Below are 27,602 nucleotides of genomic sequence, written 5' to 3' on the forward strand. Positions count from 1 at the left end.
CGTGTCAGCACCGGGACCTGTGAAGGATACGCAGGCCCTCTGGGTGCCCTCTGGAGTCCGAAACTGCAAAAAATAAAAGGTCTACATAAAAGGTGACGGACTCACTTTTTTCACTTTCATCGCCTTTTCCTTGTAACCCAAGAGGGGGCGATCTTGACTTTTCTTGAGACTCAAGAGACGTTGTGATAAAATCCTCAACATCTTTCTCCTGTTCAAACAGGTGGAATTTTAAATGGTCACAAAATAACTACATCATGGACCTGAACTTACCATGGGGAAACTTTCGAAGGCTGACTTTATCACCTTCCCACACAAAACGCAAACAGAAGTGTTCAAAGCTCCTGGACACACAGAGGTCACACACTTTTGCGAATTTAATCAAAGCCACCCACAGTTCTCTAGGAGCAGTTCAAACAAGCCACTAGCAAACATTTCAGATTAAAATGTTTTTGCACGAAATGGTCATTTATGGATACTTCAGGTAACACGAGTCCCCTAACTTTTTATTTTATTGAACCCACGATACACAAAATATCAAAATTATGTTAGGAAAAATATAATCTATCTGAAAAAAAAAATAAATGGAAGTGTTCTTGAAATTAATTAGCATTATACGTGGAGCTTCTGAAATATGCAATACAACTGAAAGTAAAGCTAAAACACACATTCCAGATGAAGACGCCGGATGCAAACCGCACACGAGGACGAGTTCATGACCGGACTTGTCCACATCGGCGTTAATTCAGGCACTTAGTCCTGGGGGGACTTCTGAGGAGGACGGAGGCACCTCCCACAGTTCTACGAACCACTGGAAGGCCTCTCAGTGTTCACGTCCCAGTGGCTTTGGGTCTGTGCTGACAACACTGACTGTCACTACACACAGCTGACGGGACACTGAGGGGCCTGCCCACACCCGCCCACAGGCCTGCCAGGAGGTGAACCAACAATGCCGCCGCTGTGACACCACGAGCCACACAGACAGTCCCATGACCCAGGACAACACCCAAGGGGTACCACCTACCACAGGCGTCCGCTGCACGTGGGGGTCAGCAGAGGGAGCCTGGTCCACAGCTGCCAGGGACTCAGCCCAGCAAGGGGCCTTTGCTGCTGCTGACTCGCCCCGGGAGCAAAGCAGCCCCTGCTGGTCAGCCTGGAGCAGCGAGGTGCTCGTCCTGTCGCTCAGGGAGGCGTCCAAGCAGGGCGTCACGGGCAGGCTGGGCAGCGGTTCGAGGGTCGAGTCCCTCCTGACAGCCTCAGGGGAGCTCCAGGACACATCCATAGCGCTGAGCGCGCTCTTCAAGGGCTCGGCCCCCTCGCTGCGGGTCAGGTCACTGCAGCTACTGTGCAAGCTCCCGAGTGACCCATCCTGCACATCTACCTTCTCTCCCATGGGGACATTTGGCTTTTCATTTCTTATCCACGAATCCTGATTTCCAATAACGTCAACTAAATCCCATGTGGTTTTATTGATAGTAAATGCTTCCACAGGAGGCAATTTGTCAGTTTCTTCACCGTTATTGGAACTATCACTCAAACTGTTTTCTAAAACATCAGAAAATGCCAATGGCTGTTGAGATTTGAAATCCTCTGTCTCAATGTTCTGGAAGTTCATAGAATATACCAGACAGTTCAGTTTTTCTTGAAGTTGTTTCACCTGACTTATCAGATCAACTTTCCGCAGCTTACAATCTTCCAGCGGTTTCTCCTTATTCTGTAGGTAGAAAAGAACACGCAAACAGTAAAATGATTGAATTAATTACATGGTGTAACATTTGTCTGTCTGGTATTTGTAAGTCAATTTCAGAGACTGTCTGTGTGAGCAATTAAGGATGAGATTCCATGATGAGTTCTTTGGTCCCTCTAGACTCCTAAGATTTCAAGCTTTTTAAAATTTTTTGAAAGTCAGAGTCAAGGCTTACAGCTCACTGCCTAAAAGACAACTGCTGAAGAAGATTCTGGGAAGATGGTGGAACAGGAAGCACCAGGAGGCTGTCTCCACCTGGACAGCAACTGCACTGGCAGAATCTTATCTTTGGAACTACTTTGGTAGTTTGCTGAAGGCTTGTAACTTCCAGATGAAAGCTTAGACAGTAAACTGTGGTCACTCGGGATCAATTCCCCCTCTTAGCAGAATAGCAGCTATCTGTAGTCCAAAACCAGGCCCACAGCAGGCGACCATGTATGTGTTCCTGGAACAGCTTGTACAGATTTGGGAGCTAAGGTGGGCAAAAGACCCTGTCCTCCAAACACTGGGGATCTGTGCTCCGACTGTTGCTTCTGACCGGGGATGCATACAGAGATGGGAGCCCTGGCTACGGCGGCCCCTCCTGCTCTGGATGAAGTGACTTCCAGAGACTTGAAGGGCTGGTGCCCATTTTTCTATCCCTTCATTTTTTTCTTTCTTTTGGGGATAAATTAAAAACAAGGACATTCAAAATCAACTACAATACAGAGGAAATTAGAAAGTGACTGTGTGTGTCCAGGGAAAGGCATGGGCTACAGAAAGAGCTGAAAGACCCTGAGCTCACATCGCAGGCTGATCCTCAGAACAGAGACAGCCTAAGACAATAAAAAACAAACACACACAATTACAAAAAAAACCAGCAAACCCTGAGGAAGAGGGAGACTCTGATTTCCAGATTTGCCACATTAGATTCAAATGCGCAGTGTTCAACAACAACAAAATCATGAAGCATACAAGGGAACAGGAAAGTATGACCCATTCAGAGAAGAAAAATACATCAACAGAAACTGTCCCTGAAAAAGACCTGATTGCAGATCTACTAGACAAAGACTCTGAAACAACTCTCTTAAACATGCTCAAAGAACTAAAGAAACACATGGAGAAAGTTAAAAAAAAAAAAAAAGAAGAAGAACAAAAAACACTAATGTTTAAACAAAACAGAAACATCAATAAAGAGATAGAAAACTTGAAAAGAAACCAAAAAGAAATTCTGGAGATGAAAAGTACAATAACTGGGGGAAAAAAAATTTTTCACTAGAGGGATTCAAAGGCAGACTTGACGAGGCAGAAGAAAGAATTGGTGAAGTTGAAGACAGACGATGGACGTTATTGAGTCTGAGGAAAAGAAAGAAAAGAGATGTAGGAAAAGCACTTGACAAAATTCAACACCCTTTCATGATAAAAACATTCAACGTAACTAGGATTAGAAAGAAATGATCGTACATGACCATATTATGACCATACATAATAAAAGCCGTACATGAGTAACACAGTGGAAATCACAGTCAACGGTGACAGACTGAAAGCTATTCCTCCAGGAGCAAGGCAAGGATACCCACTTTCACTGCTTCTCTTCAACATAGTATTGGAAGTCCTCACGGGAGCAATTAATAAAGAAAATAAATAAATAAAAGGCATCCAAATTGGAAAGGAAGAAGTAAAACTATCTATGTTCACAGATGATATGCTCTTACATGTAGAAAACCCTAAAGATTCCACAAAAAACTGTTAAAATAAATTTAAAAATTCAGCAGAGAACACAAAGTCAACATATAAAAATCAGCTGCATTTCTACATACGAACAATGAACAATCTGAAAAGGAAACTAAGAAAACAATTCCATTTATAATACCATAAAAAATCAAAAAAGAAAATAATTAAGAGTTAACTTAACCAAGAAAGTAAAAGAGTTGTACGATGAAAACTACAAATAATTGCTGAAATTAATGGAAATGCATCCGTATTTATGGATTGAAAGACTTACTTAATATTGTTAAGATGTCAAAAGTGCCCACAGATTCAATGCAAACTTGACCAAAATTCCAATGACTTTTTTTTGGAGAAAGAGAAAAACCCATCCTGAAATTCATATGGGATCTTAAAGGACCCGAGAATAGCCAAAACAATCATGCAAAAGAACAAACCTGGAGGATTCATACTTCTTGATTTCCAAACTTACTACAAAGCTACAGGAATCGAAAAAGAGTGTTACTGACATAAAAACAGATATATAGTCCAATGGAATAGAGAGCCCAGAAACAAACCCTCACATGTACAATGAAATTATTTTTAATAAGGTTGCCAGAACCATTCAGTCAGGAAAGGATAGTCTTTTCAACAATGGTGCTGGGAAAACTGGACAAACACATGCAAAAGAATGAAGTTGGACACTTACTGAACACCATACACAAAAATTAACTCAAGATGGATCAAAGACTTAAAGTAAGACCTAAAATTATAAAACTGAGAAGAAAACATAGCTCAAAAGCTTCACAACAGTGGATTTGGCAATGATTTTTTAGATAGGTCACCAAACGCACAGGTAACAGAAGAAACGACAAATTGGACTAATTTTACAGACATTTCTCCAAAGAGAAATAGGCAAAGAGCCAATAAGCACATGAAACTATACTCACTATCACTAATCATTAGGGAAACGCAAATCAAAATTAGCTTCTAGATACTGTTCAAGTGGAATACTAGGAAATTTCAAAAACGCATCTGAAGAGCTGAGAACATAATGGAGTCTATTGGTGTGCTTGTCACCTCAGCGAAAATGCCAAAGATCGCTATGCTCATGATGGGCTCCATGCTTGCTGTGCCCAAGTAACTGTGCACCCCCCCACTCCTGTTGCCGAGCACCTCCAGACTCACGTGCACCACCTCCATCTATAACGCCCCCCAGGAGCCCCCTCACTCACACGCATCACCTCCATCACCCACCCCCGCACCTTGCCACGCGCCTCCGCACTCAAGCGCATTTCATTTTTCACCAGGAGCAGTTCAGACTCCAACTGCCTCTGGCAGACAGCGAGCACCGACGTCACGCTGTCTTGGTGGTGGAGACCCGCATGGTTCAATGTCAGCAGGGCTTTGGCAGGCTGCACATCACCCTTCACTGGGCTCTACAATAACAGAGAAAACAATGGTGATGCTGTAAGATGACGCTGACCACACGCACCACGGAGGTGCGGGAGGCCGGCTGCTGGGCTGCCGCAGGCCTGGGAGACCGGGAGCCCAGGTCTGGCCGCCTGCTTGGCCCACAGCAGGTCCAGAGGTCCGGCGTGGGTGGTGGGTGGCAAATCCTCCGAGTTGTACTGAAAAGCCAACTGAAGTTTGTTCCCAAAAGAAATGAGCTTGAAACATCTTACACTGGAAATGCAGGATAAAAGATGACATACTGGATTAGAGCTCAGGGGGATGGGTTAGGAGGAGGCCTAACATGGTGACCTGCCCATCACCAGATGTTCCCTATCAAAGAAAGGTGAGTTTTAACAAGCTTAAATAACTCAAAATGATAATAAGCTTAAACATCTACAAAACACTGAAACCCAGAGCCTCTCACTGCGGACATGTGTTCTGGCTTGAGGTTCTATGGGCCCTAAACAGGCCAGGGCCCCAGGCCAGAACAAAGCCACAGACTCGCCTCTCCTGCATGGCACCAGCCACCCACTGGGAACTGCGTGCCCCTGGCTCAGCACAGGGAGGAGAAGCATTAGGATAAAGAGAGACGGAGCAGGAGAGGAAGGGAAAGGATTCAGTTCCCTTCACAGAACACCCAGTCCCTCTGGTCCAGCTCCAGCACGCAGCCACCGTGTCACTGCTGCCAGGGCCAGGGATCCTCCAGGCCCCACGCTCCCCGACCTCAGTGCACACAGCCTGCACCTGTGGAGCTGCAGGGGCCCAGGCCCACCTGTGGGCCATGGTCATGGCCATGGGAGGCCTCGGTCAGCTGTCTCCTGCCCACGTCATGTTCCAACTCTTCCTTACAGAAGGCCTCGTCATCCCCGGACTCCAGTCCCTGGGCACTGCCCTCCCCAGGAGAGGGTGCAGGAGCCTGGCACGCCTGCTGCTCATCCAGCTCTCTCTGGCACTTCTGGAAGTGCAGATTCAGCGCCTGCAACTGGCGGCTGAGGCGTACGCACTGCGTTCGGAGCCGCTGCAGCTCAGGGGGCTCGTGCGTGGAGCCTGGGTGCTGCTGTTCCAGCAAGCGGCGGATGCGGGCAACAGCCGACCGCATGGCCTGCAGCTCGACGCAGTGGGCCGATGTTCGTCTGTGCAGAGTCTCGATTTCCAAATCCCTCTGGGCAACCGCCCAGTCCTTTGCTTTCAGGGCGGCCTCAAGCTCTCGGATGTGGGAGGCCACGCCGGGCTCTGGCTGGGCCAGCTGCCTCGCGGCAGCCTCCTCCACGCTGCGCAGACGCTGATGCAGGGCCTCCAGGGCCTGGCCATGCCGGTGTTCCTGATCGGCCAGCAGCCCGCTTAGGGCCTCCCTGGACGCGAGCGCAGCATGCAGTTCAGCCTGCAGCGCGGCCTGGTCCTCGGCTCCGCCCCTCTGCGGGCACAACAGCTCGCGTTCCAGCTCACTCTGGAGGTCCTGGGACGGGCCAGGACTGCGCTCCCGCTCCATGGGCCCCCCGAGGGACAGCTCCCTCTGCAGCCTCTCGATGACCTCGTGCAGTCGCTCGATTTCCTCGGCTTTCTCCTCCTGCAGCCGCTCCTGGTTCTCCTGCAGAGTCTCAATAATGGATTTCAGCTCCTTGACTTCTGAACTGGTGCTAGGCATAGCCTGAAAAAAGAGCCCGTTTCAGAGGCAGGCACCGTGCCAGCCCCACACGGCCTGATAGCTCTCAATCATTCTGCACAAGTGGGGACTTGGGAGCTTGAGCAAATAGTGTCACCAAATGAGCTGACACTTGGAAAAAAACCCCAAATGCTGCACCCCGACTACTTCAAGTTTCTCAAACTGGTCAAGAGGAAAGCCCGGTTGCTACCCAGCCGTCCGAATCCAGAGGAAGCTCCAACTCGGTCACTGGTCACTCAGAGACACCTTCATACTGATGTTTTCACCCCCTTTGAAATGTGTATTTAGTTATTATAACATTGAAATAAGTGTAATTTGTTTGGTTGTCCTAACGGGCACATTTAGATTTTAGGCGCCACTCTAACACTTGAGTAAGGAAGTGAGGAAATCGGGCTAGGGACTGTGTGTGATGAGGACTGTGACCGAGCCGGGCGATGGCATGCACGCAGTGTGTGACATGTCGGGACGGCCCCACACAGAGCACGGTACCACACCAGGCACCCAGAACGCTTTTACTATTTTGTCTAATAGGAAATGCTGTGCTAGTTCATCTAACCCTCAACAATTCTAAAGTAAGAAATGTTGGTATTCCTAACTTTAAACATGGGACAATGGAAACTTAGATATTAAATATCTTGCCACAACTACAGAAAGATAGTAAATGGAAGATCAGGACTGAAATCCATGTCAACATGGATCCAAACTCCATTGTCTTGAGATCACATCACTGGTAGTGACCAAAAAGTGAAACCTTCTAACCAATCTGTGTTTTAGTTAACAATCAGCCCATTTGTTATAGTTTAGTGCTTTGGTTCCTGAAAACTGACAGTTTCATAACAACTCTTGGTTTCAGTACTGCTTTTACACGCATATTGCTTCGCTTTACACGCATATTCAAATCCGGCCTACAGTTAAAGCAAAAATAAAAAACAAATTCACTTGCAGTTTGGATAGTATCAGCTACACAGGACCCATACATTTAGCGTATCTGAATGCCATACGGTATAGTTAGCAAAAGACAACGCGCTGGTGTGAAGTTAGACCCTCAATCAGCTCCAGGTCCCCCGCCCCCCAGCACTGAACGCTACAGGCTGCATCCCCCTACTCACGGGCAGCCGAGGGGGATTTAGGGTAATTCTGACTGTGTCCAGTGTGTGCTTATCCCCTTACTGCACTAAACACAGAGATGAAAAGGTAAACAAACAAAACAGCCACAATCACAACACAAATATTACATTTAAAATACTGAAGCCAGCACGTGAGAGTGGCTTTAAAATGGTAAACACTAAACTCTAAAGTAGGTCCTCCCAGACACAGTACAGTTGGGGCAGGCGAGGAAGCAGCTGGCAGCGAAAGGTCAGGGCTCCCAGGGGCGAGCACAGCTGCAGGCCGGGGAATGGAAACAAAGCGCGACCTCGCGCCAAGAGCACATGGCTCCGTTTCCCACAGGTCCCATCGACAGGCAGAGGCCACCAGATGGGGAAGAGCCCTCTCTCAGGCTGTGCCCTCAGGTGGCACAGCCAGACGAGTGAGGCCCAGGAGAAGGGGCAGGGGTAGCAAGGACTGTGGCAAGTGACAGAGAAGCCAGGAAGGAGAACCCCAAACTCCGTGTGTTGACAACACCCACAATCGACCGCAACAGGCAAGTTGGAGCATGCACGTTGAGCCTGACCACCACTAAAACAAAAACCTGAGCCCTCGGCAGAGTCAAGTTCCCACAAGATAATTTGCAGAGTATCAAGGACACAAGTCAAAATATTCAAAATGCAAAAAAATCAACAACATGAGATCAATTCTGAAAAGACAACCAAGTGCAACCACCCTGAGATGACAAAGATGCTGGAACGAGCAAAACAAGTTAAAGTAGAGGTTACGGTTGTGTTCAAGAACATAAAGTAAGTTCAAGATAAACAAGAAGACAGGAAATCTCGCTAGATGGACAGAGACTATAGAAAAAAACCAAAGTGCTAGAACTAAAAATTATAATGGGAGAAATTCACTCAGTGGGCTTAAGAAAATCCTGGACGTGACAAAGCCCGCAAGCTTGAAGAGCCGTAGACATTATCCCACCAGAGGAAAAGAGAGGAAAAACAATACTGAAAATGCACACAGCCTCAACTACCCAGACGACAAGGTAAAGGTACGGCATGTTTGTAACTGGAGCTCCAGAAGAGAGAGGGGGGCAAAAACAAACAAATAAACACACAAACAAACCTCAATAATGGCCAAAAATTTCCCAGTATAAAATATTATTTTGAAAACTATTCAAATATATGGTGATGGAAGGAGAACTGACTCTGGGTGGTGAACACACAATGGGATTTATAGATGATGTAATACAGAATTGTACACCTGAAATCTATGTAATTTTATTAACAATTGTCACCCCAATAAATTTAAAAAATAAATTATAAAAAACAAAACAAAACAAAAAAACTATTGTAACCACTAAGGAAATTTAATCCATAATTTAAAACGATGGTAACTTGCCAGGCCCAGATGGTGTCACTCAACATTTAACAAATAAATAATACCAATTCTATACAATCTATTCCAGAAAACAGAAAAGGGAAAAACTCATTCAATGAGACCAAAATTATCGATGTGAAAACCAGACAGACATCACAAGAAAACAACAGACTAATATTCCTGATGAATATCGATACATAAATTCTCAATAAAACCCTAGTAAACAGAGCCCAGCAAATAAAAAAGAACTTACACCACGGCCAAGTAAAATTTATCCCAGGGAGCCAAGGCTGGTTCAGTAATTGGATCAACGTAATCCACCAGGAAGAAAAATCACATGATTGTCTCAATGATGCAGAAAAAGTTGACTTGACAAAATTCAACACTATTCTTGATAAAAATTCTCAGTAAACAAGAAATAGAGAAAAACTTCCTCAACTTGAAAAAGAGCATCTTTTTTTAAATGTACAGCTAATACTACACTTACTAGTGAAAGACAAAGTTTTCCCATGAGATATGAAACAAAGCAAAAATTTCCACTCTGACCTCTGTTATTCAACATAGTACTAGAAGTGCCAGCTAGCTCTTAAGGCAAGAAAAGAACATGAAAAGCATATAGATTGGAAAGGCAGAAATTAAACTGTCCCTATTTGCAGATGACATACCAGTCTACACAGAAAATTCCAAAAAATCACAAATAAAAAAATAACCCCAAAACCTTGAGTAAACATCAGGATGCCAGGAGGGCTGGTTCGAACCCAGAGTTGGCAGGTCGGGGGTGGGACCTGAGAACTTGCATTCCCCAGGTGACACTGACGCTGCTGGCCTGGGACCCACTTGGAGAACCCCTGACCTGGTGGGTAAAAGTGTGTTGCTGGTGCCAGACAGCGTGGCTTTGCCATGTGGCTCTGCCGCTGACTGGGTCCACGATAGGAACAAGCTACTCGGCCACTCTCTGCCTCAGTTTCCACATCTGTAAAACAAACTATTACCACCTACCCCACATGGCAAATACCATATAAGTGTGATCTAAAAAGGAATTGAGTCAAGTGGGGAAAGAAAGAGAAGCAGGAAAACGCTGCCTCCACTCTGAGTGTCCTTCCTTACTCTCCGTTCCCCCACCGCTGAGCTGGAGAGAGTGAGAGCCTAGCCTTATTTGGGGAACTTGTGGTGGGCACAGGCCCTGACTCCCCTGGGTGAGCAGATCTCAAGTATGAATGGTAAATGAGCACATGAAAGATGCTCAAGATCACTACCCACTAAGGAAATCCAAGTCAACACTCTAAGGCCGTACCAGTACACACCTGCCAGAACGGCTGAAATGAAACACACTGACCAGAGCTTGTGCTGGTGAGGACGTGCTTAACGGAAGCCTTCACACACTGCTGGGGGGATGGGGCAAGGAGAGCAAGTCTGCAAAACGGTCTGGTGGTTTCTTTACAGTTAAGCTCACACACGAATCAGTCGTTCAACTCCTGGCTATTTACCCTAAAGAAATGAAAACTTATTTTCACACGAAAGCCTGTACATGATGTTCCTAGCAGCTCAGTTCATAATTCCAAAACCAAAACAAGCCAAACACCGCTCAATGAGTGACTGGGTAAACAAAGCTTGAAAGAGCAATCAAGGGACGAATTACTGACACGTGCAATGGGTGAATGGCAACCCATCACACCACGTGCTGACACAGCATCCTGGAAAGGGCACACAGCACAGGGCTCAGTGGGTGCCAGAGGCTGGCAAGGGCATCACAGGGACACTTCCTGAGGCAGGGACTGGTCTGTCTCTCGACAGTGGTGGTTATTACGGGACCAAAAGCATTTTTCAACACTCATATAACTGTATACCCAAGTGAATTTTACTGTAATTATTTTAAAAAAACGTTTAAAGTTTACAGATAAAAAGACTATCTAAAATCAATGACCTAAGGTTCCACCTAAAGAAGCTAGCAAAAGAAGAGCAAAATAAGCCCAAGGTAAGTAGAAGGAATCCAATTAAAAAAAAAAGAAAAAAAAGAATCAGGGGCGGACGAGTGGCTCAGTTGGTTGGAGTGTGAGCTCTGGGCAATGGGGCTGCCTGTTCAACTCCCACATGGGCCAGCGAGCTGCACCCTCCACAACGAGAATGAAGTCAATGTGGTGCCGCTCAGCTCCCGGGTGGCCAGATGGCTCAGTTGGTTGGAGCACACGCTCTCAACCACAAGGTTGCCGGTTCAACTCCTCGACTCCCGCAAGGGATGGTGGGCTGCGGCCCCCTGGAACAATGGCAACTGGACCTGGAGCTGAGCTGCACCCTCCATAACTAAGATTGACAGGACAACAACTTGACTTGGAAAAGTCCTGGAAGTACACACTGTTCCCCAATAAAGTCCTGTTCCCCTTAAAAAAAAAAAAAAGCATCAAAATAGACCAAAAATTGAGAAAACAAGTGTAATGCAGAGACTCAGCTCCCGCTCCCTGCACAAGAACGCAGGATATGGTGAGTCCAAAAATGAACAATGACAGAGCCATAGATAGGGGAGTCATACCCCTATATTCTCAATGGCGGCCAGTCGAGACACAAAAGCAAACATCCGCCAGTACCCCAACGCGGGGTCTTCCTGCACCCATCTCATTAGCGGCTGGGCGAGACACAGGAAGTAGGATCCACACAGTCCGCAATCTGCTATTCGTGCTTGTTAACCCCACTTGCTAGCCACAATCCACCGCCCGCTTCTCTGCCAACCAACCAACGCCCTACTGTAGCCACGGCCGTTCTATTAGTGGCTAATGGCTAACCGGTAACAGCTGATGGCCACCCAGCCACAGCGGATGGCCATCTAATAACCGAGCCAGCACCTTTCCATGTGAGGCCGAGAGCATGGAAACTGCTCTCTGGGACTCTGTCCCCACAACTAGCAGGGCCAAAAGTCTGGTAAAAACATCAAAATAAATAAATAAAAAAGACAAACCCTTAGCTAGACTTCAAGAAAATGAGAAAACACAAATTCACCAATATCAGGAATGAAAAAGGATCATCAGTGCAGAAGTTAGAGATATTGAATGTGTCCATAAGGAAATCGTTAATGAGGAAAGATTATAAACTCCTTCACACCAAGAAATCTGACAATTTAGATAAAATGCACAAGTTCATTGAAAAATAAACTTATCAAAACGAACACAAGATGAAACAGAAATCCAAATACCCCCTATAGCATGAAGCAAACTGAATGCATTATAGACACTGGGCCAGATGGTTTCACAAAGAAATCACATCTATGTTAAACAACCTCTTTCAGAAAATAGAGAAAGTGCAAAAACTTCCAACCCATTTTATAAGACCAGCAAAATATTCACACCAAAAAATGATAAAATATAACAAAAAAAGAAAATTACAAATGGATACCACTCATGAATACAGTTGCAAAAATCATTAAGAAAAATCAGCAAATCAAATCCAATGCTATATTAAAAGGGTAGTTCATCATCACCAAGTGGGGTTTATTGTAGGAATGCAAGGTTGGTTAACCGTCAAACATCACTCAGTGAAATTAATCCTGTTTGTAGACTCAAAGAGAAAAATAATATAACTATTTCAAAAGATTTAGAAAAAGCAAACTAGAAATAGAAGGTAACCTCCTCAATGTGATAAACGACATCTATGAAATACCTCCAGCAAACATCACACTTAATGATGAAACATCAAACACTTTCCCCCAAATCAGGAAAAAAGCAAGTATGACAGCTCTAACCTGTTTTATCTAACACTGTCCTGGAAGTACTACACATTGTAATAAGGAAGAAAAAGAAAAAAAACAAAAAACGATCAAACAGAAACAAAACCGTCTGTACTTGAAGACATCGAAAACCCTATGAATCAATAAACACTACCAGTATACGTGAATTTAGCAAGGTAACAGAATACAAGGTTAATATACATACATATATGTATATGTGTATATATACTCACAGCAAACAATTGGATAATTAAATTTTTTTTAAAGCCCATTTACAATAGTGCAATAAACCTAAAATACTTAGGCATACATTTACCAAAAGATGTTCAAGACCTCTTCATTGAAAACTGTGGAATAAGGGGGGGGGGGGGGGGAATGAAAAAAAGAAACAACACTAACGCATGTATTAGAGTCAACAACAAAGGAAGGAAAATGTATAGTGTGAAGAAGGTGTTAGGATGTCAGGGAGCCACTGGAGGAGGAGGTGCAGAGAAGAAATAACCCTAACTATATCCACAGAGATCTTCACAATGAATGACGGAGACAGAAGCGTTCAGGTTTCCCAAAAACCTGAAAGATACTACGATTCTAGAAAATGAAAATCTTCACTGACATAAAATAAGGGTAGAAAATGTATGAAAATATGGCTTCCTTCAAAGAATTAGAAACCTAACAAGAGTCAGCCCTATAAACGGTATTTCAGTTTTATTTCTTATAGCAAAGCAAAAACATTGTCCACACCTTTACAAAAAATCAGTTGAATTGCAGAAAACAAAGGATGTACAGATTTGTTTGTACACATATAGAAATGAATAAAATCTCAAAAGAAAACATTTGGGACTGTCTTTATAAAGCTGTCTATCCTTAAAGTTTTGTCCTTATCACATAAACTATTTTCATTATTTATGACATTTTAATATGTAAAATGATACTCACTTGGACAGTTCTAGAGCACTAAGGACAAACAACAAATACAACCGCCTTTAAAAAAATTAGTCGGGCCGTCCCAGTGGCTCAGGTGGTCGCTGGTTCGATTCTCACATGGACCAGTGAGCTGCGCCCTCTACAGCTAAGATTGTGAACAACGGCCCTCGCTGGAGCTGGGCTGCCGTGAGCAACCAGAGGTTGGCGTGAGCTGCTGTGTGCCGCTGTGGGCTACTGTGTGCCATGAGCTGCCGGTAGCCAGCGTGAGTGGCCGGCAGCCAGCATGAGTTGCTGTGTGCTGCCATGGGCTGCCATGAGTGGACGGCAGCCATCGTGAGTGGCCAGCAGCTGGCGAGAGCTGCCGTGAGCTGCTGTGAGAGGCCAAACGACAACAGGCGACCTACAGGGAGCTGTGTCCTACACAACTAGACTGAGAAAGAATGGCTTAAACCGGAGTGGGGAAGGGAGGAGGAAGAAGGGGGCGGGAGTTAGTCACTTCAATAAATGGTGTTGGGGGGGCGGCAGGTTAGCTCAGTTGGTTAGAGTACGGTGCTCTTAACAACAAGGTTGCCGGTTCAATCCCCACATGGGCCACTGAGAGCTGCACCCTCCACAACTAGACTGAAACAACTACTTGACTTGGAGTTGATGGGTCCTGGAAAATCACACTTAAATTTTTTTTAAAAAGTTAAAAAAAGGAAAAAGTGATTGCAGTTTAAAAAAGAAAGAAAATGTTTTAAATAAATAAATAAATAAAACATAGGGGCGGCCAGATGGCTCAGGTGGTTAGAGCACGAGCTCTTAACAACAAGGTTGCTGGTTCAATTTCCGTGTGGGATGGTCGGATGCGGCCCCTGCAACTAAGATTGAAAACGGCGCCTGAACTTGGACCTGAGCTGCGCCCTCCACAACTACATTGAAGGACAACGACTTGGAGCTGATGGGCCCTGGAGAAACCCAATAAAAAATTAAAAATAAATAAAGAAATAAATAGTGTTGGGAAAACTGGACAGATACATGCAAAAAAGGGAACTGGACCACTTTCTTACACCACATACAAAAGTAAACTCAAAATGGATCAGAGACTTACACTTAAGACCTGAAACCATAAAATTCCTAGAAGAAAACATAGGCAGTAAACTGTCTGCCATTGATCTCAGAAATATTTTTTTGGATATGTCTCCTTGGGCACGAGTAGTAAGAAAAAAATAAACAAATGGAACTAAAGCAAACTAAAAAGTTTGGCACAGCAAAGGAAACCATCATCAAAACGAAAAGCCAGTTTACTGATTAGGAGAAGGTATTTGCCAATGATACGGTAAGGAGTTAATACCCAAAATATATAAAGAACTCATACAACTCAACATGAAAGGAAAATAAAACCAATCCCATTAAAAAAATGGGCAGAAGACATAGATAGGCATTTCTCCAGAGGACATACACATGGCCAATGGACAGATGGAAAGATGCTCAACATCACTAATCATCAGAGAAATGCACATAAAAACCACAGTGATATACCACCTCATTCTGGTCAGAATGGCATCACCAATGAATCAACAAACAACAAGTGCTGGTGAGGTTGTGGAGAAAAGGGACCCCTCGTGCACTGTTGGTGGGACTGCAAATTGGTGCAGCCACTGTGGAAATCAGTATGGAGGGTCCTCAAAAAAATTAAAAATAGAACTACCATATGTCCCACCAATTCCACTTCTGGGTACTTAGCCAAAGAAATCCAAAACACTAATCTGAATAGATACATGCACCCCTATGTTCATTGCAACATTATTCACAATAGTTAAGATGTGGAAGCAATGGCAGTGTCCATCAATGGATGAATGGATAAAGAAAATGTGGACACACATATAATGGAATGTTATTAAGTGAAACAAAAAAAAACAACCAAAAAAAAGGTGAAATCTTGCAATTTGTGACGTAGATAGACCTGGAGGGCATCATGCTAAGTGAAGTAAGTCGGACAGGGACATATATCACGTGCTTTCACTTATATAACCTAAAAACAAAATGAAAAAATGAACAAACTCATAGCTACAAAGAACAAAGTGATGGTTGCCAGATGGGAGGGGAGTTGAGGGGAGGGTGAAAAAGGGAAAGGGATTAAGTATAATTGGCAGTTACCAAACGTCATGGGGATGTAAAGGACAGCACAGGGAACAGAGTCAATAATATGGTGATAAGTATGTACGGTATCAGGTGGGGACTAGTCTCATCAGGGGATCACTCTGCAAGTTATACAAATGTCTAACCACTATGCAGTACACCTGAAATTAATATAATATTGCATGCCAACTGTAACTGAAAAATAAATTTTAAAAATAAATTAAAAACTATCAGTCACTGGTTTTAAAAGCACTTTTCAAAGTAACACACAAAAAATTTTGTTTTAATTTTGCCAAATATATAAGATACCATGACAAATTACTAACATCCCAAATAGCCTGCCACTGTGAAATTTAGCGACACGAAAAAACTGCAGATAAAACTTTTTATCCCAACAGCTGCCACCATCCTTATACCTTCCATCATAACTAATGAAAACACAATTATAAACTTTATGTTGTGTCATCCTCGAGGTCTCTTTGATCTGACATCTGACCTACAAAATCCCAAGAACACAATGGCTAACTAAGATGCCCCTATGGCCAAAGGCAGGAGATCAGAGGGCGTGGCCAGGCTGGTGGTGTCAGGCTGGCAGGCTCGGGGGCGCCTACCTCGCTGACGCTGACAGTGCCACTTCCTATCCCAGCCAGCTGTGCCTCGAGCTGCTCGCTCACACACATTATCTCATTCTCCCCGTTTTGCAGACATGCCTGTGGAAATGAAGATAATAAACATGATGAACCAACAAAGCATTCCTATGGGAAATAGTCCCCAGACCTGGCAGATGCGAGATGTCTTAACTGAATAAGCCTGTAGTTTCAAATACTGACACTCAATTTGAAAACGTTTTTTTCTAATAAGGGCTTCCGTTAAAATGACATATTCATTCAATTTTTGAAAATCAGTTGCTGCATTTCTCCAGTCAATCTATTTAAAGCCACCAACAAGGAGAGATAAGGTCCATTTCTCCTCTAGTGATTAGGGACGGGTCCCGCAGACAGGTTGGCAGTGACCCTGGGATGGGCCCTGACCCCCATCTCCACTGAAGAGTTTAAAGCGCACAGCTGCAGACCCGCTGAGGCTCGGGTATGAAGGACACGCAGCCTCTAGGATTCCTACCAGCGCTGCCACTTACTCCTCCAACAACTGCCAGGTCGGCACTCCACGCAACGACCCTCAACTCAATCTAATACACTGCCAGGCCGTCTAAGGTTACGTTTTCTCCACAACTTGGTTATCGGCTGCACTGTATAGGGGCTGGTTTTCTTTTCTGCTTCAACAGCACAGCTACATAGAGGTAACAGAGGATTTAGAAGTGACTTCTCTTCACTCTGAGGTGGGAAGGTAACGGCGAGTGACAGCCTCCCCTTGACTGGGCGCCCTGGGAGGCAAAGGCAAGGCCGTCGCTCCCAAGTCCGATTTGCTTCCTTGTCACAGCTCTGTTGTCAGGGAAGTGCCTCTTTCACAGCCTCACTCCAGCAAGCGGCCCTCAGCAGCCCTGCCATCAGCACTGCGAACAGGAAGCAGAGTCTGGTGCGGAGCTGGGAGTGGACCAAGCTCGCCAGTCAAGGCCACTCTGGTTTTTCACCTGTGATGCCTAGAAGCTGTCCCGTGCAGACTCAGTGCAGACACGAGGCTGGCACCTCCAGAGTCACCTGCCAGCGTAGGGTCCCTCCCGTCTTCTGGAGGGCTGACGTCGCCCGCCCAGGACAGCCTGAGGCCCTAGCCGACACCCGACAGACACCCCACAGCTGAGGGTCCCCGCAGTGGGCCAGCCGCAGCACTTCTGTGACCCATAGAAGCTCAGGAGCAGAGGTGGGTCTCCTCAGCTCACCGTCATGCTGGCGCCATCAGCGTGACGCCCGCCAAAGCTGGCACCAGAGTGGCACCAGCCTAATTTTAGGTCCAGATGCCACGCCCCTTCACTCCTGTTCACTGAGTCATCTTCAATTTTTTCTAACTGCTCTTTCAAATCCAAAAGCTTTCGTTAAAATAAAAGACATAAGTATTTATTAAAAGTTACCTAATGCTCTAGTTGACTTAATAATTTTTAAGGTCATGCTGAAAGATTTCAAAGTATATGCCTCAAAGTGATTACAAGTAATCCTATAACCCATATGAAAATGGTCAAAGCACAAAGACTACCCAGGAGCTACAGACCCACCACTGCACTCTTGGAACACCTGGCATCCCCTGCTGGGCAAGGACTCGGGCGCTGGGCGTCAGGCAGCGAGCAGAGGGGCCCGCCTGCCCGCTTACCTCGCTGTCCTGTGGCAGGTGCGCCCTCTGCACAGCCTCTAACTGGACTTCTGGGCCCTCGGGACGGCGGCCCACAGGAGGCCAGGGGCGTCTGCCCTCGTCTTGTCTAGCCTGCCGCGTGGACACCGGAAGCAAGGTACTCAGCTGCTGCTCCTGGAAGACCTCCTTGTCCTAGTTGAGAAAATAGGCCCGTGTTTCAGGAATCGGGGCCTGAATTGCCGTGTTAGGGTGTACGCCGTCCCCGGCTCTGGTGGAGCTCCCCTGCACACACCTGCATGTACCACACACCTGATCCCAATGCCCCTGGTGAAGGACGCGGCCCCAGAGCCAGTGGGCACAGCAACCCACTGCAGGTGACTGAACCTTAGTGGTCACTCAACAGGTACAGAAAGAGTCTCCACACATAGCAATTTCAGAACACTGCAAAGAACTTGCCAAAGAACAGGGTAATGGCTGACAACACATCTGTACAGAGAACGTTAACAGCCCATTTAAGTTTTCCAAGAAAACCTGATATGGATAAAATGTCATAACACATTAAGTGGGCAAGGAACGGCATACCAAGTTGTATACAAGGTCCCACTGCGGAGGGAAAGAAAGGCATTTTCTACACGCCTGGCATCCAGAGTTCAGTGTTTGCTGGGGGGAACGGAAGGGGGAAGCCCACACAGGAAGTGGCAGGACGGGCACCACTGCCCTGCAGGCATGGGAAGGGGACACCTGGGCGCCGCTGGTGTCCTCACGAAGGAGCCCTGACTCTACTCAGTACCGTGCTTCCCCAAAAATAAGACCCGAAAATAGGACCATCAGCTCTAATGCGTTTTTTTGGAGCAAAAATTAATATAAAACCAGGTCTTACATTATATTAAAATATATTTTAATTATATTATATTAAAATATATTTTAATTATATTATATTAAAATACGACCGGGTCTTACATTAATTTTTGCTCCTAAAGATGCATTAGTGCTGATGGTCCAGCTGGGTCTTCTTTTCGGGGAAACATGACAGTTCTCATGGGCATTTTCCACAACCAAACATGCCTGGTGAAAACTCGCTTCCTTGGGGCAGGATGTGTCTTAGGGCCAGATGAGTGATTCTAGAATAAAATTTCTCATTGAGCCTCACTTTTCAGGTGAGCCTTTAACCTCCAGTGACAGAAGATAGATGAAGTCAGAAGTTCAAGTGCTTTTGACGAAAGCACTTGCGTGGCCACGCCGCGGGTCCCCTGCCCTCGCACTGAGCACAGCTCACCCCTCGCCTGAAACAGAAGCGTCTGTCCCTCACACGCATAACTGCAAATGACAGAAAACTGTCACTGGAGGCATTTTCATCAGAGGTGACATAAATTACTAAACTCAAAAATTAAAATAATTGTAACTAGCTCTAATGTTATTTAATGAAATAACTTTTATAAACCTAAAATCCTGAACATTTACTTTATGAAATTACTAAGGAGTGCTACACAAATTGTCATAAGATGCTATTATACTAAAAATGTGATACTGTGACTGATAAGAAATGTATATTTGGTCTCCTTCCAATTCCTGGCAGAGCTCCCAAAACCCTTGGACTTTCCTGAGTGATCCGAGAGCAAGGGGCTTGCCATTCATAACAAGCCCCTCCAACCCCACCTGAGTTGATGTTGCTAAGACGACTTCTGGAAAGCCCCTAGGTCACCTAAAGGTGGGGCTGGCCTGGTCGACAGGGGAACCAACCCTGTGATGAAGGGGTTGGACCTTTCAGTCCATCCCTGACCTCCATGGAGGGAAGAGGGGCTGGAGGTTGAATCAGTCACCAATGGCCACCGACTTACTCAATCATGCCTGGGTGATGGGACCTCCATCCATAAAAGCCCAAAAGGACAGGGTCCAGAGCGTCTGGTGGGTGAGTGCATGGAGGTGCTGGGACAGTGGACCCCAGGGACCCTGAGCCCACCCCCAGACCTTACCTTCTGCATCTCGTCCTCCCATCTGTTTCTGAGTTAGACCCTTTATGACCCTAATCTCCTAAGAAACTTGTGCCCTGAGCCTGGGAGCCACTCTAGCAAATTCAAGGACTCTGAAGAGGGGTGTGGGGACCCCTGATTTCTAGGCGGTCTGTCAGAAGTACGTGTGGTTGAGACTTGCGGCTGATGTCTGAGGGCCAGTGCTGTGCAACTGAGCCCTCCCTCGTGGCGTCTGTACAAGCTCCAGGGGCTGGTGTCAGGACTGAGCTGGGAGCTGCCGAGGGCGGGGTGCTGCTCAGTGTGCGGGGAACCCCCACCTTTGGTGACCAGTTTCGTGACGCAGCAGAGGACGCACTGAGCACTTCCCTCCAGAACAGACAGAAGCAGGGAGGCCAGAGGGAAGTCCATTGGTCAGTGGGTGGCCCAGGGGCCTCGCTCACACTCAGGCTTTCCGAGCGGCTCAGGCAGTGTGCGCCCACAGCGGGAACCCGTCCAGACCCCCATGACAGCAGGTGCTCACCTGCTGCAGCTCTCGCATGGCTTGCCTCAGTTTCTCCAGCTCCTCCTGGAGCTGAGTCACCTTCCTCATGGTGCTGGCATTTATCTCTTCGAGATGCTTAATTTCCTCCTCTTGGATCAACACTTGTCTGTCTGCTAATTCTTTCTTTATAACCAATTCGCCAAGTTCATCTGATTTTTCTCTCAATTTTTCCTGTAAGAATTCAACCTAAAACAACAAAAAATGCTTCAGAAATACAACAGTTAAAAAAAATTCTTCCAAACAAAAAAGTCCCCAAACACTCGAGAGAAAACTCATCGTCCACGTGGTTCTCTGGACCTCAGTGTGCAGCGACGCCCTGGGAAGAGCACGATGGAGCCGTGGTACGAAGGGCAGGCTCCCAGGGGAAGACGTGAAGGCGAGGACACACGGTTTATCGCAAAATGGACTTAGCCCCGCAGTGAGGAACGTGAAGCACTCAGCAGGAAATGCGGCACCTCCAGAGAATCAGGCTGCGGCACCCAGTGTGCAGTCCCCTCGTAGGAGGGGCCGAAAGGAGCACGTGGGCTGGGATGTGACTGGATCCCGCAGGACGTCACCACTGGGGACACTGCGCCAAGGGGCACAGGGTCTGTGTCTTATTGCTCATGACTGCACGTGAACCCAGTTACCTCAGAATACGTTTCATTAACAAAGAACAAGCCCACTGACTACAGAGACCTCAGACAGGAGAAGCAGACAGTTCCGGCCCCACACTGATGGCTGCAGGAAAAAAGCAGCCAGATGCAGGGGCAAGGGCGCAAAACACCCCCCACCACATATCCCCGTGGGCTGGGCAGCGCCCATACATACCTGCTCGTCCCGCTGTGCCCGCTGTCATTCCCGGGTACATGGAAGGCAAACACATTTTTCAAGATAAAGCTTAAGAGCCATAGAGAACCACTATCCCGCGAGTGTAGCACGTCGTGGGGCCAACTTACGTCACCATCAGGGACGCCCCGGGGCCGTGGCCTGGCCGCCTGCCTCAGCTGTTCCTCCAGCCTCTGGATCTCCTGCTGGAACTCCTCACGCTCCTGCTCCCTCTCCACGGCCTGCTCCTGTCACCAGGCAAGATGTGCGCTCAGGGCCACATGGCTTCCCTGGTCCACAACCCCCCCCCCCCAAAAGGGGACCTGGGAAAGGGGAGGCGCCCGAGCCTGCGCAGACCGCCCGCTAGCCTCTCACTCAGCGGCCAGGGCTGCCAGGTGGCACAGGTCCCCTGCCCAGTCATGTGGCCCTGCAGAAATGGCGCTAGTGCAGGGTCAGCCCTTCCCGTGTGGTGCAGGGAAACCTCGGAACATTCAGAAAGCGGAAAGCGTGGCCCTGACTGGCACCCATGCGACCGTGGGGCTCCTGATCAGACCGTGGCGCTCACGCATCACAGAGCCTCCGTCTGCCCTGCCCACCAACAGCTCAGAACCCTTACATCCATGAAGTGTCGCTGGCTGCGCAGCTGCTTGTCTAGACTCGCCAGCTGCTGCCGCAGCGCGCACAGCTCCGCTGCCTGCTCGGTGCACGCCTGGTGCTGCAATAGCTGCTCCTGCAACTCGGCCTCCAGCGCCTCTGTCTGGGCACGCAGGGCACGGTGGTCTTGCTCAGCCTGCTTCCGGCTCTCCGCCTGCTCCCTGGTCACGTCCTCCACTTCTCTCCGAAGAGCTGCAGGGACAAAGAGGATGGTGGGAGCCAAGGGCTCAGACTGCGGCCCTCATGCCGCAGCAGAGCCCCAAACGTGGTTTCCTGACAGTGATGCCGGTACAGCAGACGCCCACATGACACGGCTGCCCAGAAAAGGGCAGACACCGCAGCCAGCCTCCCTGGCGGCCTAGACGGGTCCTGGCCAGGACGGCAGCATGGGCTCCCTGAGGCTTGCAGACCCTGCCCACAGACACAGCGTGGCTGCCCCTGTCCCGGTCTCTCTCCTCCCACAGGAAAAGGACTCAGCCGAGACCACTCAGCCACCTCTTGGGGGAACACGTGTACCCACAAGCTAGTGTGAGCTGCATCTCTGACAGGTGCGAGTGGCCGGCCATCAGGGCACTGTGGCCATGGGAGGGCGGGGTCCTGGGGGCACACACCTCCCTCAGCGGGTGGCTGTGGGGACCAGCGGTGAGGGCTCCACATGACACACAGGTCAGAAAAATGAGCTCACGTATTTGTTTCTTACGAATCTGCTCCTGAGTACAATGTTACCTGCAAACTCCACGTTTTATACCTTTTATGTTTTGACTGTTTTTAAATACTCAAAACTCTAGCAAATGACTTTTGCCAAAGCTGTATTCTCCTAGTTAAGATAACATTAGGAACTTTTTTGTCATTTTCAGTAGCATTTTTAAGTCACTCTCATTTTTTCGCGGTCTTGGCAATTTATCTCAAACAGGCTGGCGACATCCACAGTGCCGTTTGCCAGAGGCTCTTCTGACCCACAGACACGTAGAAGCAGGGTGACAGGCGGACACTGCCGTGAGCAGCACCCCACGTGCAGGTTCCGTCCCTCTTCAGCCCCGAGACACCCGGCTCCCAATAAGCCGCCGGCCTTTCCTACCGGCTTCCCGCTCCTGGGCTTCAGCAGCGGCCGCCTCCTTCTCACACAGCAGGACAGCATTCTTCTCCTTCAGCTCTGCCAGCTGCTGGGTCCCCTGCTGCAGTTGCTGGCTCAGGCTCTCCAGCTCGACCACGAGGCCCCGCTCAACCTCCTCCTTCTGGCCCAGCGCTTCCTGCAGGCTGGCCTTCTCCACCTTGAATCCCTCGATGATGCCTGGGGAGACAGGGGTGACATGCTGCGGGGCCCCACTGAGGCGCCGCCAGGCAGATGAGGGCATCCCCGCACCAGCACGACAGCTCAGTAGTCGTGCCTACGTCTGTTCCTAGACAGACAGCACAGGGTCGGCCCACCACGCAGGTGTGGGAGCTGCCAGACACAGTGACACAGCAGCCGTGTGCAGGACGTCTCCACCTCCCCTATGCACACACCACCCCCTAGTGCTAAGGGCCCAGCACACACGGCCACTGTGCGCGCTTGACACACCAGGGTCATGGGAGTCGGGGGCAGTCACAGAGGTGACTCCTAGCGGCACCCACTGTCCGTCGCCCGTGACGGGAGGAAGAACGGTCCCATCCTGCCACATTACACTCTGAGGCTGTCGTCCCAGAGAGCAGCAGGAAGTAAGTGCCAGGGGACAGGACCGCTCCATGAGCCCGTCTGCTGCAGCCCTGACGGTGCACAAAGGCGGTTCCTTCCACTGAGGAAAGTCACTGACACCTCACACTGTTTGCTTTATTTTTACACTGGCTTGAAAACTCGGTGCTGACACTTCCCATGGCACGGCTCTGCTGCGTGCCCCCCCGCGCTCGCCAGCCGCTCACCCTCCGCCTTGTACAGCTCCAGCGTCAGCCGCGTCTGCGCTGTGTTCTCCTCCTCCAGGCGCTCCAGTAACTCCTGGTGTTTTCTCCCAACCTGTGCCATCTCCTCACTCCTGCAGCTAAATTCTTTCCCAAAATGATCATGAATTTGACGTGCTTCCTCCAGCTGTTAAAACACATAGAAAACTGGAACTGTGCATCGAAAGAAATCGAAGCTCAGTTAATACAAACAGAATTCTACTCGCGTACAATTGTGGTAGAATCATCAATACTCCATAGAAAACAGTTTCAGTGTTCAGTATTATGTCAATTACTAAATAAAGTTGCTCATTCAACAAGTTTTCAACAGTTGTGCGCACAGACTCGCACACCTAGGCATCATCGATACACGTGTATCTGGCATGGCAACACCATCTAGGACACGTGACAGGAAGCCGATCAGTGAGAGCCTGGCACCTGGGAGGGGACAAGCCGCCAGCTCCACATGTGCAGAGTGGACGGGAAAGGCCACAGGGATAGGAGAAAGGGTGCCTGGGGCCAATCATCAGCCTGGGCCGGAGACCGGGTGTGGCTCAGTCACCACCAGGCCCCTCCAAGGCCTCCTGATGCCCCCACTTCCCAGCTTGGCCCTGGGCTACAATCTCCCCTCCCTCCCCTGCTTGTCTGGCAGGCATGTCCATTCTGCAGCAACCAGGCCATCTACAGGTTCGGGGGCCCTGAGTACCCCAGCTGTCCCCACAGACAACTCAGTACCTGGCCTGGGCCTCCCCTGCCTCCCTGTGTACCTGACGAAACTCAGCCAGTGAGGATACCTGTCGGTCTCACCCTGAAAACAGCCCCCAGGACTCCTTTTCTGAGGTCCTGCCCAGAGCATCCATCCTCTCGGGACACCTGCCCCGGCCTCAACAGGGCCCCTCAGCCCGTCCAGCTGCCCACCGCCCACAGGACACCTCTCCGCTAACCCACCGCCCACCGCCCACAGGACTCTGCTCAGCTCACCCCACAAACCTGCCCTGCGTTCCCTCCCATGCCTCACGTCCCTCCTTCTGTGGTGATGGCTGGCCCCCTCCCTGAGGAATGCACTCCGTGGGGGTGGACTTCCAGGGAAGGGGACACAGGGAAAGCAACACGGGCCCACGACAGACCAAGGCACTTGCTCAGACACAATGCCAGGACGACGGCCGGGCAAGAGCTGCAGACACCAGATGACCACACAAGGGCTTCTGTTTCTTTTTAATGACACTAGGGGACAATCAAAAGCACCTAATGACATGTCAGCAGCTGCCCAAACCTGTCTAGTTTGCAGACGGGAGGTGCAAAGGGGACAGGCTGCTGTGGGGCCGAGAAGGAAACGTCAGGTGTGGACAGGGAGGGGGCTCACTCAGGGTCTCTGAGTGCGAACAGAGGCCTCACATAACAGTTTTTGCGTTTAATGCACGGATGCAGAAAAAAGTGTCTCTCTACTGCTTTCACTGTCCAATTTAGTGTCTCTCCTATTTGTCTACAACATCCTACGAGGTTAACAAGTAATTCACTTTTTCAGTGGTAATGCCTGAGCAGAAGCGTACTAACTGGATCACAAGCAGCTGAATTACACGTCCCCTGAGTTAGGGCGCGGAGGCTGTTTCCATTCACAGCAAGCCCACTTCAAGACCTTAGGATCAGGAAAGACTCCTTCTCAGAGACAGGTGCGGAAAAGGACCTCGCCGGCAGTGACACGATAAGGGGCGGCACCAGAACCAACAGTCTCCGTCCCCAAATGCAGGGGCACAGAAAGGACAGAGCGACGGGTCCGACCCCTCCCTACTGGGCTGGGTGGGAATGGGAAAGGCCCAACGAGAAAGGCCATCGTCCAGCATCCTACACGGTCACCGTGCCTGAGGCAGTCGGGGCAGGAGTCAGCATGGGGCTGTATCTTACCTGCCTGCTGGAGTCCAGAACCATCTCCAAGAGACTGTCCACCGCCAGGGCGAGGCTCTGGTAGATTCTCCGGACAGGCTGCTCACACTCCAGCATGCTTTCTGGGCTCAGGAAGAAGCTCTCACACAGGTGACTGCTGATCTCGGCCTCGGAAGACATCTCCGTGCTCTCAGGCAGAGTCCCGTCAAGCTCCGGCACGGCCCCGTCACAGCCAGGCCACGTCTCCTCCAGGGCTGGCACTGCAGGTGAGCAAACAGGATGCCACATCAGGGACGACACCCCAGCACAAGCAGCAGGTCCGGCTGGGCCTGGAGGGGATGAGGGTGACACTCAGCGCCCAGGTGTCTGGGGCTCACCGGCAGACGGGGTCAGGCCGAGCCCCACGCGCTCGCTGATCCGGCTCTTCAGGGCGCTGGCAGCCTTCAGCGTCTCCCCAAACAAGCTCAGCAGCCTCCGCAGGGCGTCCTGGAGAGCTGTCCTGGGAATAGAAGCACAGGGGCAGCGGCCATCAGGGGGAACAGCCACCTGACCGGGGCTGCCTCAGCTCAGCCAGCAGCCCTGTGGACGCGAACAGGGCTGGTCTTCCTGCTGCTCCCCCTGATTTTAAAAGAAGCTGGACCACTGTGCCTTCAGGGCGCTCCTCAAAGGCCTGCAGCCAGCCGACAGACCAAACCCACGGTTCCCATGTCACAGCTGCCCCGGCCCTCAGGACCCTGCCCTTCAGAAGACGGCCGCCAGCCTACCCCACAGCCCACGACAACCAGGGTTTAGCATGATCTGCTCCTCAGAGGACTGGGAGCCAGGCTGCACCCCATCTCCAAGGTGGGCCTCCTCTGACCCTCAGTGTGACCCCGCCCAGGACAAGGCTATGAGCAAAGGGCTGCAGCTGGTGGCCAAGCCCGACCAGACGATGTGGTGCACTCACTCCCCATTGAGGGCGCCGCACGGGCACTGCTCTCAGCACGGACCACCACTGCCCCAAACACTCGAGGAGCCGCGCCTCATGGGGCCAACATTCCGGTGCAGAGCAGGAACTGGAGGGGACACTGCAGACTGCACAGAGCATGCGAACCCCGGGTTGGCGGGGCCTGACAACTCCCTGCTGCTGCCCAGGCCCCCACGGGGGCTGCCGAGGACACAGAGACCCTGCGGTTAGCGTGTGGGCAAAGGGGAGGTCAGGAGGGCCAGTGTCAGCTCTGCTCTGTGAAAAAAGCACCAGAGGCCCCTCCCAGCTGCCCACACCACCTGCTCACGCCCTGTGCCAACCCCCGGTCCCTACGATGATCCCAAAACGCCACCCTTGGTGTCCGGGCGTCTGCAGCTGCTGCTCACCTGGAGGACACACTCTAAACACCTGGGGTCATGTGCTCTCTGCTGAGTCCCTCCCGCGTGCGGAGCTGGTGACCGCAGAGCCTGTCACACTCCACCCTGCACCCATCTTAGTGACTCAGGGAGGCATGAAGCCACAGGCAGCTACAAACAAGGGTTACGGAAGCGAGCACGTGTGGACAGAGCCATGGGGAGGTTGGGGGATGCTGAGCAGGGACCCGCAGCGGGCTCAGACCTGAGCCAGGCCCGCAGTGGCCTGGTCTCTCTCAACCCTCAAGGTCAGTACAGGGCCACCGGACAAGGCTGCGGGCAGAGACAAGCTGGTGGGCACAGTAGAGATGGAGGGACCTGGAGAAGGGCCTGAGCAACGGCTCACACAGATGGGACGGCTCACACAGTGTCACAGATGGGACACTGAGCAACGGCTCACACAGACAGAAGTGGAGACTCACTGACGTCAGATGCAAAGG

General features: G+C 49.3%; 1 protein-coding gene across 14 annotated transcripts in view; it reads right to left on the reverse strand.

Moving 5' to 3' along the window:
* The window catches only part of PCNT (pericentrin), a 111,758-nt gene that overhangs the window by 24,944 nt on the left and 59,212 nt on the right, over window positions 1-27,602 (reverse strand). For 9 of the 14 annotated variants that reach the window (XR_012492119.2, XR_012492102.2, XR_012492108.2 and 6 more), the window contains 14 exons: window positions 26,160-26,281; window positions 25,804-26,042; window positions 23,887-24,049; window positions 23,066-23,278; window positions 21,950-22,179; window positions 21,465-21,581; window positions 21,337-21,357; window positions 20,506-20,712; window positions 18,037-18,207; window positions 16,389-16,487; window positions 5,658-6,533; window positions 4,696-4,869; window positions 1,022-1,711; window positions 106-208 (listed from right to left, as the gene is read on the reverse strand). Coding sequence is in view for 11 of the 14 variants with exons in the window: in XM_074319934.2 (XP_074176035.2) it covers window positions 106-208; window positions 1,022-1,711; window positions 4,696-4,869; window positions 5,658-6,533; window positions 16,389-16,487; window positions 18,037-18,207; window positions 20,506-20,712; window positions 21,337-21,357; window positions 21,465-21,581; window positions 21,950-22,179; window positions 23,066-23,278; window positions 23,887-24,049; window positions 25,804-26,042; window positions 26,160-26,281 (3,425 nt within the window). In the remaining 3 variants the exon portion in view is untranslated. The remainder of the gene's footprint in view (window positions 1-105; window positions 209-1,021; window positions 1,712-4,695; window positions 4,870-5,657; window positions 6,534-16,388; window positions 16,488-18,036; window positions 18,208-20,505; window positions 20,713-21,336; window positions 21,358-21,464; window positions 21,582-21,949; window positions 22,180-23,065; window positions 23,279-23,886; window positions 24,050-25,803; window positions 26,043-26,159; window positions 26,282-27,602) is intronic. The other 5 variants (XM_074319981.2, XM_074319882.2, XM_088794200.1 and 2 more) reach the window with 2 other exon arrangements.

This window comes from Rhinolophus sinicus, chromosome 17 (assembly GCF_057876585.1).
Source record: "Rhinolophus sinicus isolate RSI-liver-muscle chromosome 17, RSI-T2T, whole genome shotgun sequence".
NCBI lineage: Eukaryota > Metazoa > Chordata > Mammalia > Chiroptera > Rhinolophidae > Rhinolophus > Rhinolophus sinicus.